Source organism: Pavona decussata, unplaced genomic scaffold (assembly GCF_977016875.1).
Source record: "Pavona decussata unplaced genomic scaffold, jaPavDecu1.1 SCAFFOLD_403, whole genome shotgun sequence".
NCBI classification, from domain to species: Eukaryota; Metazoa; Cnidaria; class Anthozoa; order Scleractinia; family Agariciidae; genus Pavona; species Pavona decussata.
The window spans coordinates 105,574-121,582 of NW_028145772.1; the positions used below are offsets into that span (position 1 = coordinate 105,574).

The window sequence follows — 16,009 nt, forward strand, 5'->3', positions numbered from 1 at the left end:
TTGTAACATTTCAACTTCACGATTAACATATGTACATTTAGTTTACCGGTACCTAATAGCATGCACACATGGACGTCCTTGTTTGAAGCAAGTTTTAGCTAACACAAAAGTTAGACAACCAGGTTTCAGCTGATAGGCCGAGCATTTGTTCTTCCGTTGTTTGTTGCCGTTTTCCGGTCGGTTCTCCGTCAGTGTAACATGTCCAGTTAACTGTATTATCCGTCGTTAAATTGAAATTCGTGCAAACAAGGAGTTTACTTTGGTGATCAATATCTTGATCGTCACCACAAAGTGGATTGATCAGCGGAAAAATGTTTCACTAGCGGCTGATCAGGAACCAGGAATTCTACTCTTGTATAATTTTTACAAATACCTACTCCGAATTCCCACGGTATAATTTCAAGTGGAAATGGAAGTCAATATCAAGAGGTTCAAAAATCGGAAAAAAGGTTTTCAATTCTCGCATATTATATTTTCTTTCCTTCCTTGACATTTAAAATAAATATTTCACTCCTAAATTTAAATCAAATATATATTAATATTGAATATTGATATACATAGAACGAAGCCTAAGCGCGTTCGTCTCATGCCATACCTTCATCGATTGAATGATAAAATAAATTTCGATATACGCCCGGGAATGTATGACCGCATGGCCTAAACCTGACTTACTGCCAATAACACACAGTAATTGTTCTTCCTTCTGGCTCAATATCCTCAGCTGATATTGTCTTGGCTGGTGTTGTTCCCGTGGAATGAAGATGAGTTAGAATGTATCGCATTCTTGAAGTCCACTCAATACTTCATTCAGGGAATGAAACTAAAATTCTCCGTTTGGATGTGTTGCAGGATTAAATCAACTAGAATTGTGCTTAGTGGATACGATATCAAATATTTTCCAGCAAGGGAACCGTTGTATGATTCATTTGGTATATGATCAGGCTTGCTTGAAAAGATTACCTCTATTGCTTGGTAGTAACGACTACTGGAATTTGAATTTCCTAGCAATGGCTTCCTTTTTTACTTTTATAATGTTCCTCCCTCATGCGGGTTTAGTGGTACAGGCAGCAGACATGCAAATCGCTCGAGAAACCAACCATCCCAATGATGACATTCTCCTGCAGAGAGACACCAGCGAGTGTCCTAGACGGGGGGTTGGCCACACTCCCGACTGTGCTAAATATAGTGCTGCGTTGCTCGGGGGTTGTTGGTGTCAATGTGGAAGACCTGCAGGAAAATACACTTTCTTTGAACCCAGCAATACCTGTGTTAAAGTTGCCGACGCACGCCGATTGTCAGGTATGGTCGTCATTTGTCTATTGAACAATTATTAAACTGGCGCGCGTTGGATATGAGATAATAGGTATAATCATCCAATATTCAACAAGTGCGATTCGAATAAATATTTTTATGCAACACAACCATGGAATACTGCTACATCTTGCTGACTTCATTTTTGCCGTAAGCACCAGATGACGATTAATGCCCGTTATTTCTTGCGCGTGGTATAATGACATCCCATGGCCGCAACGCTAATCAAACCTCCGGTCTTAATTACAATAGTGAATGATTCAGTTTTTAATAAGTATTGTTATAGTAAGTTCCATCACTGTTGTATGGGGTCGCCAATTAGATGAAAGCTGTGGCGCTGCTTCTTGAGAGGTATTTAAAAGTTATCTTTGGCTGCAGCAACTAAAAACAGCTTGTTACTTCATCCCATGGGGGAAAATTTTAAAAATGGGTGATAGGTTGTCATTTCTTAGTCTCCTATGGGCTCGTCACGCAACGCACTCCCTCTGGTAGGCAGCGCGTTGCGTGACGAGCCCAAGTAGACTAGTTATTGCTTGGAAAAAATCATTTACTTTGCTTTAAGAGCAAGCCTATGTTTTAACAAAGGTATTTGTCAATAATTTGTGTTTTTTTAACCAAAACACGACAACGTTCCCCGTGACAATGACCCTAAAAGGAAGTGAAAGTCGTCACATCGGAAGCTCTGGCCAATTGCAGTCGCAACTCGTCACAGCATTGCAGATTTCCCATTACTCGCCGCACCGTATCACCAGGGCTATATTAATAATAATAATGATAATAATGATAATAATAATAATAATAATAATAATAATAATAATAATAATAATAATAATAATAATAATAATGCTTTGTTGATTTTGTTGTTTATCAGGATGCGATTCACTTTTTACCAACGAGACAGTAGACGACCTATTAAGATTTTTTCCATCGTCTGGAATACACCAAAAAACAGTCAACGTCCCCGCCAATAAGACCTGCAGCTTATACTATGCAGGCAAAATTTACGTTCAGTACCTTGCTTGCGACGGCACCTGGAAAGAGATACCATCACAATTCGCGATTGACAGTTTGGAGGCTACTCCTGGTTGGTCAACAAACCGACTTCATGTAAGGGTAGGTGAACAGTGTATCAGAGGCATCCAATGATTCCTTTCTGTAGAATATCTGTTGCGTAAATCTTAGCCGCCTCAGACTCAAGCTAGAAGGCCCTCAAGTCACCTCAAACTTTCATTTGTTGAACTACAAAAAAATTTCTTTCCTCTTCGGAGGGACAAAATGTCATTTAAACTGCTAAATAAGATCAGCTGGCATTTTCGGTGGCCCAATTCTCGAGAACCCGGAGTGTAATACTGTGTTCCTTTCATGAAGACTTTCTGCGACTTAAATTTTCGTTCAAAGAATCCTAACAGGACAGACTTTTTTAGCTTACACCAATAAACGTTTAACAAGGCCATAGAAAGATCAGCAATGTTAGAAAGTTTAGTACCCCTATATTATATGACGAGTTAAAATTAAAAGAGTTGCCGTTACAGAAGTAAAATTTACTGAACTATTCCACTTGTTTCGAGTTTCTTCACCTCATCGCGTTCCCTGTTTGTCCTGTTTTTTCTTTCAGTCCAAACTTGGCGCAACATTCTTGGCAAACAACACAGGTCGCATCTTTCGAATAGCCGTGCAATGTCGCCGCCTGCAAGAAGTAAACGTCCCTTCCAACAGCTCTTCGTGTGTGATGTTCAAGGTCCAAGGAAGAAAAGATTGTAAGTACATGAAAAACCTGAAAAAACTCAAACCATGACCTCTGCGATGCCGGTGCAAGGGTCTACAAACTGAGCTATTAAACCAACTGGGAGCTGGTCATGTGAGTTCGTAATATACCGTGAAGGATGAATAAATGAATGTGAATATATGAAATATACATTTCGTATTTTCATATTTATTTCTATTCACCCTCATATAACCTTCACGGGTGTATTGCAAGCTCACAATATGACCCAACTCAGTTGGCATGATACCTCAGTTGGTAGAGCACTGCACCGGTATCACAGAAGTGATCACTTCCAATCCCGTTCAAGCCTGTTTTTTTTTTTTTTTTTTTTTTTTTTTTTTTTTTTTTGCTGTTGTTGTTGTTGTTGTTGTTGTTGTTGTTTATTTGGGTTTTTTTGATTGTTTGTTTGTTTGTTTGTTTGTTTGTTTGTTTGTTTGTTTTTATAAACTTAAGGTATTCTTTTTGAAAGTGCTTTTAAAGTTGTGAGGGTCTTTCTTGTATTAAATAGCATAATAAATGTTTTGTGCCGAGGTCTTATACTACGTTAAATGAACTTTCAATTGATGGCTTCAACTTAGCATAAAATAGCGTCATAGAATGGCCTAAAAGAGAGTGATTTAATGTTATAAAATTGACACGGATAGTGTGGCCTTATGCGAGAAAACCTAACTCAATTTTGCTTTCCTTAAATATGACAGGACTTCTTAAAAAGCTTGCTTGCTTTATCGTAAACGAAATGTTTAAAGGCGCGAGAGCATGACTGTCTAGCGCGTATGTTTTGGATCGAGGTAGACCAAATAAAAGACACCGTAAACAAGGAGCAGTTGCCATTTAAAACCCTCACCTATCTGTTTTTAAGGTCCGGTTCCTCAGCAGAATCCTTCTGAACCTTCAGCAACTTTGCCACAACCATCTGCAGGTGCCATCATCTTAACAACGGGAACGCTTCCTCCCCTGAGAACTCCTGCAAAAAAACAGACGGGAACGTCTTCTAAGGTGAGGAAGTAATGTCATCCTCTATCTTCTCCATAGCAGACGGTTCTATGCTCTTCTTTTGTATGGTGCAGTTAGTTTCAACCGTGCCTGGAATCATTGTCTATAAACTAAGCAGATACTAGAAATGAATGCTAAAGATTCACTTGAAGATTGTCAGGCTTGATTCTAAACAACCGACCCGGACAACAACCGTTTAAACATTTGTATCTTCCTTGACAAAAATCGTGTTTATTTAACGGAACGTTTAAAGGTCAAGAATAAAACTGAATTTTCTGCGGCAAAGAATGCAACCAAAGACCGTTTTCTCGAGCAGTCAATTTTGCAATTGAGATCAATATGTATATTCTTTTTTTCATCAAGAATCTAACCTCGACAACAGTAGCTCTTCCTTCACAAACTACTCCTACAGAAGAAACTACGGGAATGGCTTCTCAAACTTCTAGCGAGGTATGTAATTGATGTCATCATATATTCGTCTATAAAGTAGTCATTGCAGCGTGCTTTTTTGTGTGAGTGACCCGTTCAGTTCAGTCAATGAATTAGAAGAATAAACTGGAGATTTTTTTCTCAAATAAGAACTGCTGTTGTACCCCCAGCGTACCTGGCGCCCACCTGGCGAGTTGACCCAGCTTTGAATTTCCACAGCCGGATTCTTTTAGCTAAACAAACACGTCGACTGAACCGTAACTTGCTGTTGTATTCGATAAAGTGTTCGTTTTTACTTTTCAAACACTAACGGTATCTTTGCTCGAAGGTCTTATGCAAACGAAAACAATGTGCCGGCCTGCTTTGACAGCGATTTTGAGCAAATGGGTAATCTCATTGAAACTAAGACGTTGTGTCCCTATCGTTGCTATAAGTATCGATTGCTTACGAACGATCCTCTTGTACTGACACTGAAAATGTCGAGACAAATCAGTTTTTAACATTGACTCTGAATGCCTTTGAAAGCCAAGGAACATGATGAAAACGGGATGTTGTGTAAGGTAAGTTAACATTCTTTATCTTTTAAACAACAAACTGAGAACACATCAAAAATCAATTTAAAAAGTTGTGGTAACAAAATATGAAGTGGTCCCTTGAAAACTGTTTAATGATTGAAGACAAAACAAAGGAAATCAGTACCATGAAGGAGGTTTGGAAATTTATCTTAATTATCATAAATTGGGTAATTTTTACCTTGAATTTATCCAAGAGTTATTAATGGTTTAGGCAGCTGTATCAAACACTTGAGTCTTATTCTATTTCCTAACACCTCGAACTTCATACATAAACTGCCTCCATTGTTAAGCCTTCTCTCCAATTCGACATAATCCCTCAAAATGCCTTTGTTAAGAAAAATAAAAAATGTAAAGGTCATATTGTGGTAATTCTAATACCTTATCGTAGGAAGGTAATTATTGCATGGCATCCAACTGTATAGTATGCAGCTTGTGTTGGAACTTAATATTTCCCCTTTACTTCAGACACATTGAAGATAAGACATTCTTCCTCTCTTGTTGAAAGCTACAACAGATTGTGACTGACTGTAACCTTATGCGAGAAACAACGAAGACGATAGTAGTGGAGAAATGAGCGTTCTGGCTCAGGGACACAGGGACACAGTGCCAACACAATAGCCAGGGGATTAACGTCATCAATATTGATGACATCATCATCTAAAAATAGAATGAATGTTCTGAGGAGGGGACACAGGGACATAGTGACGTGACAATAGCTCGGGGATTAACCCCACGATAACATCATAGTTTAAAATGGATTAAAATGATGTCATAGACTTATTTTTAACCACAGCGGTCTGCAGATTTTTTATTATAAAGAGAACATTTTAAGGATAAAACAGTATCTTGAATTTGGAGTCAGTTAGTGTTTATCATTGTTCGACTTAACATGTGGGCGAAATTACCGGTTTGACAGGTTTTTGAAGTTATTTTTGAACGCATGATGTCATATAGTATATTACATACATACTTTATTGTATAGCTTCCCTTGGGGGGCTCTTCCGTCATACATGAAAATAAAAATAATAATAATAATAATAACAATAATGAAAACTATTTACATTTAGATGATAATATAGAGAGAAAGAAAAAAATATGATAATAAAACAACGATGAATTGTAAAGATTCTTAAAAAGTCTCTTTTTTAGAAACGCTAGGTTTTCCCGTGTTTCTGATTTGCTTCGATAAATGATTGTAGATTGTTTTCCTCCACCGAAGGTGAAAGCCCTTTGGCCTTTCGCAAGCCTACACTTGGGCAGTGTGAGGTCATTATTTTGCCTGGTGTTCCTTTGGTGAATTTTTGAACGGTGTTGAAATCATTCTCGAAGATAACCGGGAGTTAGGTTGTTCATGCATTTGTATACAGTAGTCTACTTTCATTGTCCGTAAGCGTATGAAAAAGCGATTACTGCCAAGCATATTATTCACGAATTGTGAGTTTCCAGTAGTAATCATACATTTTCAGTGATTCTATTTTGGATGAATTTGATCGAGATTATGTGATTTTGTTGGTTATAAAAGATGAAATCAGACATCAGACATCAGACGGGTGTTTCGATTCACGCACCGTTACTTAAGCTATTATGTTAATTAAGTTGAGCTTTGTCGGAGATTAAACAGTAAAAACAGTCTTTTGTTGTCATTGTTTATCACATTGCTCCGAATAAGAATATAATTACGGTTGATCGATTCCTGGCTGCTTAAATTAATTTGCATATTATGTTTGGCGCGCACTGAAAAAATAAAACACGCTCAGAATTTACTGGAAATTCTTTATTTAAATCGTTCAACAATTCAAGTACAAAGCAAAGTTCTTATGACAGCGTTAATCATCTTTATCCTCTTCATCGCTAGGGGGATAGAATGTCATTTTTGATGTCCTTTCATCCATGTGTGTGATCGCTCCACAATCATAACATCGACGGAGAGATTCCTTGGTACGCTTTCGTTCAAGAGGAATTTTGTGATCACATATAGGGCAAACTTTACAGTTATCTTCCCAAAAGCACTTAGGACATTTCATGACTACGGTATTATATCCATGTGAACTGTTGCAGTGTCGGCAAGGATCATGAACTTTTGCCTGAGTTATCGTTGAATTTTCAACTGAGTCGCTACTATTCTCGGCCTCTTCTTCCCAATCACTTTCCAGGTCGCTGTTATGAGACTCTTCAGGTTGACTATTTTCAGAACTGGTTTCCTCCTCTTCACTGCTGTCCGACAAGTTTTCATCATTAGCCTCATTACCTGATTCTTCCTTTTTATCCTGGTATCCTCTTTCGTTTTCTAACAAATCGCTTAGAAGTTTTTTATTTTTGATCAGTCGCTTATTCAATCCAAGCTCTGCCAGTCCATCTAGGAAAGTATTGAGCGCACGGGCTTTGGCGACATCTTCGTTATGAGGGAGTAACACATACTCGACCAGCTCTGAGATGTTTGTTACTGGTATTGTGCGCTGGTTTCGGAGAAGCAGTCCACTAGGTGTCCAAAACAAGATATTTTTAGAAGCAGCCGTACTATGCAATAGTTCAGAAGCGTGCATTCTGGAAACGGCGTTGGAAAGGTTGTTTATCTTTTATCCGGGGTTCTTCATCGTCACTTTCCTCATCAGAGGTTGAGTAATCCTCCATTTCACTTTCCTTCTCTTTATCCCAATCCATCTTTCTCTTCATATCGACCAGCACTCGTTAAAATAGAGGCACAAATGACCAAATTTCAGAATCCACGGTCTCTTTTATAACATAAGATATCCCAAGCTACTAATTGCAGGGGTCAGTAATTCTTGTATGAACCCACTGCCCTCTTGCACAAGGATGCGTTTCTTTGTCTTGTAAGGAACATTTCGCTGAGCAAGATTTAGAAGAGCATCCTTATGCGAACGCAATATGGCCCTAACTTCTTGAGACACTGGTATGTTTTCTGTAAGTACATTATGAATAACTTGCAATAACGCATGCAACCGTTGTGGAGTAGCTGTTCTCAAGAGAAACTGACGCTGCTTGGAAGGGCAATCAGAAAGAAGCTGAAGGGAACCTCGGTTGTTCTTTACAACGCGAGACATGATCATGGAATGAGTTTAAGAAATTAAGTTTCCCCTTTTATTGTGTAGGGTGTGGGGGAAAACACTAGAAATAAGGAGGAGGAGGGAAAACAACAGAATTGAGGAGGAGGAGGAGAAGGAGGAGGAGGAGGAGGTGGAGGAGGAGGGAAAACAATAGAAAGGAGGGGGAGGAGGAGGAGGTGGAGGAGGAGAGAAAACAATAGAAATGAGGAGGAGGAGGAGGAGGTGGAGGAGGAGGAAAAACATTAGAAATGAGGAGTGGGAGGGGGAGTTGGAGGAGAGGGTAGGGAGACAATAGGGCCTAATTCTATTTGAATGTGAGACATTCGACGTTTTTTCAGTGCACGTTAAGTCTTCACTGAGTTGACATGAGTTGGTCCTGTCCTGTTTGTAAAAATGATTTTTCAAGGAAAGATAACATGCAAAGACACATGAGCCGGAAACACAGTGAATCGCCGAGTTTCACTGCCTTAAGAGCTACACCGTTTTCTGTAGAAAAGTGTCAGCGGTTTCAATTTGTACATCCATTTACTTGTATGGTTGCTGGCATGACCGGATCAGGAAAGACCGTCTGGGTAAAATCTTTGTTGCAACAGGATCAAAGAGCAATCAAGCTACCACCACAGAGGATTGTTTGGTGTTATTCGCAGTGGCAGCCCGCTTATCAAGAATTGATGGCAACAATACAAAACATAGAGTTTGCAGAGGTATTCCTTCCAATCTAGAGCATGACTCCTATTTTGATATCCGCCAACGCAACTTAATGGTGATCGATGATCAGATGGCTGATGCCGGTGAAGACAAGCGAATCGTCAACCTGTTTACAAGAGGATCCCATCATCGCTACCTAAGCATGATTTACATCGTGCATAACTTATTTAATCAAGGAAAAGGCAGTCGAAGTATCAGCTTAAACAGTCACTACTTAGTCCTTTTCAAGAACCCCCGAGATAAACTTCAAGTTCTGACCCTGGCTAAGCAAAGGTATCCTAGGCACACCGATTTCTTTATTAATCACTATGAGCAGGCCGTACAGAGGCATTTTGGTTGTCTCCTAGTTGATCTTAAAACCACCACTATAGACAACTGTAGATTGCGAACGAACGTTCTACCTGGCGAAGAACGATTTGATAACGTAGAGGTACCGGACGATATCTCGCAGGAACTACTACAGTACCTCAAACAATAGGAACGTAATGACTCCCCCAGTAGTTCCAGTAATGCAGAAATTACAAGATTCAATGGATGGCTTTCTCTCACGATCAGACCTTGGAGATGACGAAAGAGCAAAGCATTACATGCAGCTGCAAAACAAGTATTTGACGTTTAAACAACAGTTGAATTCCAGACTCAAAGAATCAAATCCACGCTACTCTGAAGAACAGAGGCAAATTTCTAGCAATCGTATGCCAGATCAAGAACCAGTGACTCTACAGGCAGCCGCTGTCCAAACGCCCACGGTTATACAGGCGACCGCTGCCCAAGAACCAATCGCAACACAAGCGACGCCCGCGGAAGCGTCACTTCCCTCGTCCATCTTTACACCCCCTCCCACAGTACCCTCACCTACACAAAAAAGAAAAAAACTACCTCGGATTCGGTTTAAAAACTACCTGGATGACGTTGATCGTCCTTTAAGAAGATCCCGGCGAACTAACAGAAATCATCCATATAAGGCTTCTCAAGAGGAGGAATTTTAATTAAATTGTGGCGACATGGATGAAAGGACATCAAAAATGAGATTCTACCCCCCTAGCAATGAAGAGGATAAAGATGATTAACGCTGTCATAAGAACTTTGCTTTGTACTTGAATTGTTGAACGATTTAAATAAAGAATTTCCAGTAAATTCTGAGCGTGTTTTATTTTTTCATAGCGCGCCAAACATAACATGCAAATTAATTTAAGCAGCCAGGAATCGATCAACCGTAATTATATTCTTATTCGGAGCAATGTGATAAACAATGACAACAAAAGACTGTTTTTACTGTTTAATCTCCGACAAAGCTCAACTTAATTAACATAATAGCTTAAGTAACGGTGCGTGAATCGAAACACCCGTCTGATGTCTGATGTCTGATTTCATCTTTTATAACCAACAAAATCACATAATCTCGATCAAATTCATCCAAAATAGAATCACTGAAAATGTATGATTACTACTGGAAACTCACAATTCGTGAATAATATGCTTGGCAGTAATCGCTTTTTCATACGCTTACGGACAATGAAAATAGACTACTGTATACAAATGCATGAACAACCTAACTCCCGGTTATCTTCGAGAATGATTTCAACACCGTTCAAAAATTCACCAAAGGAACACCAGGCAAAATAATGACCTCACACTGCCCAAGTGTAGGCTTGCGAAAGGCCAAAGGGCTTTCACCTTCGGTGGAGGAAAACAATCTACAATCATTTATCGAAGCAAATCAGAAACACGGGAAAACCTAGCGTTTCTAAAAAAGAGACTTTTTAAGAATCTTTACAATTCATCGTTGTTTTATTATCGTATTTTTTTCTTTCTCTATATATTATCATCTAAATGTAAATAGTTTTCATTATTGTTATTATTATTATTCTTATTTTCATGTATGACAGAAGAGCCCCCCAAGGGAAGCTGTACATTAAAGTATGTATGTAATATACTATATGACATCATGCATTCAAAAAAAAACTTCAAAAACCTGTCAAACCGGTAATTTCGCCCACATGTTAAGTCGAACAATGATAAACACTAACTGACTCCAAATTCAAGATACTGTTTTATCCTTAAAATGTTCTCTTTATAATAAAAAATCTGTAGACCGCTGTGGTTAAAAATAAGTCTATGACATCATTTTAATCTATTTTAAACTATGATGTTATCGTGGGGTTAATCCCCGAGCTATTGTCACGTCACTATGTCCCTGCGTACCCTCCTCAGAACATTCATTCTATTTTTAGATGATGATGTCATCAATATTGATGACGTTAATCCCCTGGCTATTGTGTTGGCACTGTGTCCCTGTGTCCTTAAGCCAGAACGCTCATTTCTCTACTATTGACGATAAGCAATAAAACGCAAAAAAAAGAAGCAGAGACCCCAACTCCAAAACACCCTTAAGGAGTACTCTGCTATTTACTGAGATGTAGTAAACATGTTTTCTTGTCAGCTTGGGCGGGTTTAGCGGAGTCAATTATCTAAGTAATAGCAATACTCATTAATTTATTGTTAAACAATATAGGTAAACCGACAAAAACAATTTGTGAATTTGTTATGAGATACCAGATGTTTACTTGCCATCCCTTATGGAATCTAAATGCTAATTAATTAAACCTGTCTGCACTACTAAGCTATTGCATAAAGACTCTATTGCTACATTTACCCAACAGACTTGCCATTCATTTCTTTTACTTTTGCTCATTCAACTTGTGACGTGTCACATGTCTTCTCACATTTGACCATAAGGGGTGGAATTGAGACTTTTGCTTTGTGTGATAGAAATGCAAAAAGGTGCAGGTTGTATTTTTCACTAGAGTATGAGACAGGCGACAAAAATTTTCAACCAAAATCTTTAATTACCAAATGGGGATTTGGAAAAGGAAATGGTTTGTGGCATACTCGATCTGGAGTGAAGCAGCTGCTTTCAACAGCCTAGAAACGTCGCCCGCGAAACCAAAAATATCATTGTCTGATAAAATTATCTTCTCACGTTTAACCCTCAAATAAAAGTTAATGCTAATAATAATAATACATATTATAATGCGATTATTCTTTAATTATATTTTATGTTTATCCACTTGAAATACAATAATGTTATCCTCAGATAGTTGCATCTTTAACCTCTCATGATATTCGCAAAGTTTAAGGAGTAAAATCTGTCCAGTTGTGGCATTTGAACACGATTGTAATTAGAACATGATGAAGTTACCTGTGTGGGAGAAGAAACAGCATTCACGATTTCTTTGTTTTTCATTTGTAACATTTACCTAATAGGATGAACACATGGACGTTCTTGTATTGAACAAAGTTTTAGCTAGCGCAAAAGTTAGACAACCAGTTTTCACTGAGCTGATAGGCCAAGCATTTGTTCTTCCAATGTTTGTTGCCGTTTTCCGGTCGGTTCTCCGTCAGTGTAACATGTCCAGTTAGCTGTTGTATCCGTAGTTAAATTGAATTTCGTGCGAACAAAAAGTTTACTTTGGTGATCAATATCTTGCTCATCACCACAAAGTGGATTGATCATCGGAAGTATTTCACTGGAAGCTCATCAGGAAGTAGGAATCTTGCATAATTTAAAAAAATATATACTTACTCCCACGGTATTATTTCAAGTTGAAATTGAAGTCAATATCAAGAGGTTAAAAAATCGGAAAAACGTTTTCAATTCTCGCATATTATATTTTCTTCCTTTCCTTGACGTTTAAAATAAATATTTCACTCCTAAACTTAAATCAAATATATATTACTATTGAATATTTTGCTGTAGAACGAAGCCTGAGCACGTACGTCTCATGCCGTACCTTCATCGATCAAATGATCAGTAAAATAAATTTCGATATACGCCCGGCAATGTAAGACCGCATGGCCTATACCTGACTAACTGCCAATAACACAAAGTATTTGTACCTTCTTTCTGGCTCAATATCTTCAGCTGATATTGTTTTGGTTGGTGTTGTTCCCGTGGAACGAATATGAGATGGAATGGATAGCATTCTTGAAGTCCACTCATTACTTCATTCAGGGTATTGAACTTCTCCGTGTGGATGTGTTTCAGGGTTAAATCAACTAGACTTGTGCTTAGTGGATACGATACCAAATATTTTCCAGCAAAGGAACCGTTGTATGATTCATTTGGTATATTATTAGGCTTGGTTGAAAAGATTACCTCTATTGCTTCGTAGTAACGAATACTGGAATTTGAATTCCTAGCTATGGCTTCTATTTTTACTGTTATGTTATTCCTCTCTTACACGGGTTTGGTGGTACAGGCGGTAAGCATACGAATCGTTCGAGAAAAAGGCCATCCCAATGATGACTTTCTCCTGCAGAGAGACACCGCCGAGTGTCCTGGAAGTGAGTCGACTGGTTTCACTCCTGCATGTATTAAATATAGTGCTGCGTTGCTCGGGGGTTGCTGGTGCCATTGTGGAAAGCCTGGAGGAAGATACACTTTCTTTGAACCCAGCATTTCTTGTTCGAAGGTTGCCGACGCACGCCGATTGTCAGGTATGGTTATCATTTGTCTATTGAACAATTATTAAACTAGCGCGCGTTGGATATGAGATAATAGGTATAATCATCCAATATTCAACAAGTGAGATTCGAATAAATATTTTTATGAAAAACACAACCATGGAATACTGCTACATCCTGCTGACTTGATATTTACCATAAGCACCAGATGACGATTTAATACCCGTTATTTCTTGCGTGTGGTATAATGACATCCCATCGCCGCAACTCTAATCAAACCCCCAGTCCGAAATTACATTATTCAGTGATCCAGTTTTTAATAAGTATTGTTAGTATGACCAGTGTGCTTGAGTTTGGAGTTTTAAGGCCCGCCAATTAGATGAAAGCTGTGGAGGAATACGTCTTGTTTCTTGAGAGGTATTTAAAAATTATCTTTGGCTGCATGTGGCTGAGATGGATTGCCACTGGAAAAAAAAACTGTTACTTCTTCCTTTGGGGAAACTGTTAAAAATTGGTGAAAGCTTGTTATTTCTTAGTCTCCTTCGCAGCCGTTGCATGGGCTCGTTACGCAACGCGCCCCCTACCCCACGAAAGGGAGTGCTTTGCGTGACGAGCTTAAACAACGGCTGCGAAAGAGACTAGTTATTTCTTGGAGAAATCGCTTACTCTGCTTCAAGAGCAATTCTTTGTTTGGGCATAGGTTATTTGTCAATAATTTTGTGTTCTTTTAACCAAGTCGTTCCCCTGACAATGACCCTTTAAAGAAAGCGAAAGTCGTCCCATCGGAAGCTTTGGCCAATTACAGTCGCAACTCATCACAGCATTGCAGATTTCCCATGACTTGCCGCACCGTATCACCAGGGCTAATAATAATAATAATAACAATAATAATAATAATAATAATAATAATAATAATAATAATAGTAATACTTTGTTGATTTTGTTGTTTATCAGGATGCGATTCACTTTTTTCCGACGAGACAGTTGACGGTTTGTTAAAATTTTTTCCATCATCTGGAATTCATCAAAAGACTGTAAAAGTCCCCGCCAATCAGACCTGCAGCTTATACTATGGAAACAAACTTTACGTGCAGTACCTTGCTTGCGACGGCTCCTGGAAAGAGATACCATCACAATTCGCGAATGAAAGTTTAGCGGCTACTCCGGGTTGGTCAACAAACCGTCTTTATGTTCGGGTAGGTGACCTGTGTATCAGAGGCATCCAATGGTTCCTTTCTGTTGAATATCTGTTGGGTAGATCTTACCCGCCTCAGATTCTAACTAGAAGGCCCTCACGTCACCTCAAACTTTTATTCGTAGAGCGACAAAAATAATTCCTTTTCTTTTACAGTGGGACAAAATGTCATTTGAACTGCTAAATTAGTGCAGCTAGCACTTTCGGTGAGAATACTGTATTCCGTTCCTTAAGGCTTCCTGCGAGTTACATTTTTGGTTATAGAATCCAAACAGGGCAGAATTTCGTAGCTTATATGAACACCAATAAACCTTTAACAAAGCCACAAAACGATCAAGGAACAAAGAGACAACGTTTGTTTGAGGTACTTTTCTTAAATGTTCTCGATAGGTACCCTGAAAATACAGTGAATGGGCATAAACATGTAAATAAGGCTCATTTGTATTAATTTACAGCTGTAAATCTTCGTTATCAATTCCTTCTTTTAACTAGCTAACCGATGGTTCCCGCTTTAAACGACATAAAACGTAAAGCTGCCGCTAAACGTTCTGAAAAACACTGCTGTATAATACAACATTTGTTGGTTAATTCAGGAATGTTAGAACGTTTCTAAAGTACCCCATATTACATGATGGTTGATCAACATATTTTTGTTGGGTGAATGTTGTAATGATCTAAAGAGACGTTTGGCCGCTCGTCCAACATATTCATACAGCAAATGTTGTATAACATTAGAGAAATTTAGAACTGCATTTACGACAAACGGAAAACGGCAGAAATGACCACGTGACTATGTTTAACCTATATCTGCTCTCCCTGTTTTCAGTTTCTTAATAAGATTGAGTAAATCTGCGTTAGCATCAAAGGTCGGAATGAATTTTGCACTATGGGGACAACGCTACTCGGAGGTGAATTCCATTAGAGTATTGCGCCTGTTTAAATTATTTGTTTTTGTTAAGTAATCAGTCCTTTTCTTGTTGCCATGTAAAATTTACTAAAGCACCTCTAAAATTAAAAGAGTTGCCATCACAGAAGTAAAATTTACTGTTTGTCATGTTCTCTCTTTCAGTCCAAACTTGGTGAAACATTTTTAGCAAACAACACAGGTCGTATTTTTAGAATGGCGGTGCAATGTCGCAGCCAGCAAGACATAAACGTTCCCGCCAACAGTTCGTCGTGTGTGATGTTCAAAGTCGAAGGGAGAAAAGAATGTAAGTACATTAAATAAGAATGGTTATTTTTTTAGCTTTCCATTTGTAGGTGTAAGAAATTACCCCTAATCGTAAAAATATACACAAATGCTACACACTAAAACATCTATCGACATACATATATTTGAATTGCGGATGGAAGATTGGATAGAAGAAGGGCCCTCGAAGTGATATACGTTACTTAAGCGGTGGCGGAAAGAAAGCCTGAAAAACTTCATTCTTGAACGGGATTCAAACCCATGACCTCTGCGATGCCGGTGCAGTGCTCTATCAACTGTGCTTTGAAACTG

The 16,009-nt window shown here is 38.6% G+C and overlaps 2 protein-coding genes across 6 annotated transcripts in view; both read left to right on the top strand.

Moving 5' to 3' along the window:
- The first annotated feature begins 1,007 nt into the window (after window positions 1-1,007).
- On the top strand, window positions 1,008-11,801 carry LOC146451061 (uncharacterized). Its single transcript, XM_085099633.1, has 6 exons — window positions 1,008-1,299; window positions 2,183-2,424; window positions 2,927-3,068; window positions 3,936-4,072; window positions 4,433-5,632; window positions 11,189-11,801. The coding sequence occupies exons 1-5, from the start codon at window positions 1,008-1,010 to the stop codon at window positions 4,529-4,531; spliced, it is 912 nt and encodes a 303-aa protein (XP_084955759.1). The 3' UTR covers window positions 4,532-5,632; window positions 11,189-11,801.
- Window positions 11,802-12,872: 1,071 nt separating this feature from the next.
- The window catches only part of LOC146451062 (uncharacterized), a 35,235-nt gene continuing 32,098 nt past the window's right edge, over window positions 12,873-16,009 (top strand). For 3 of the 5 annotated variants that reach the window (XM_085099619.1, XM_085099617.1, XM_085099615.1), the window contains exons 1-3: window positions 12,873-13,346; window positions 14,268-14,509; window positions 15,578-15,719. In XM_085099619.1, coding sequence (XP_084955745.1) covers window positions 13,052-13,346; window positions 14,268-14,509; window positions 15,578-15,719 — 679 coding nt within the window. In that variant the 5' untranslated portion in view covers window positions 12,873-13,051. The remainder of the gene's footprint in view (window positions 13,347-14,267; window positions 14,510-15,577; window positions 15,720-16,009) is intronic. The other 2 variants (XM_085099616.1, XM_085099618.1) reach the window with 1 other exon arrangement.

Excerpts from the sequence above, each read along its gene's own strand:
- LOC146451061 (XM_085099633.1), top strand. The coding sequence starts at position 1,008 with ATGGCTTCCTTTTTTACTTTTATAATGTTCCTCCCTCATGCGGGTTTA. Across the intron at positions 3,069-3,935 it reads GGTCCAAGGAAGAAAAGATT|GTCCGGTTCCTCAGCAGAAT; the intron begins GTAAGTACATGA and ends TCTGTTTTTAAG. Across the intron at positions 4,073-4,432 it reads AGACGGGAACGTCTTCTAAG|AATCTAACCTCGACAACAGT; the intron begins GTGAGGAAGTAA and ends TTTTTCATCAAG.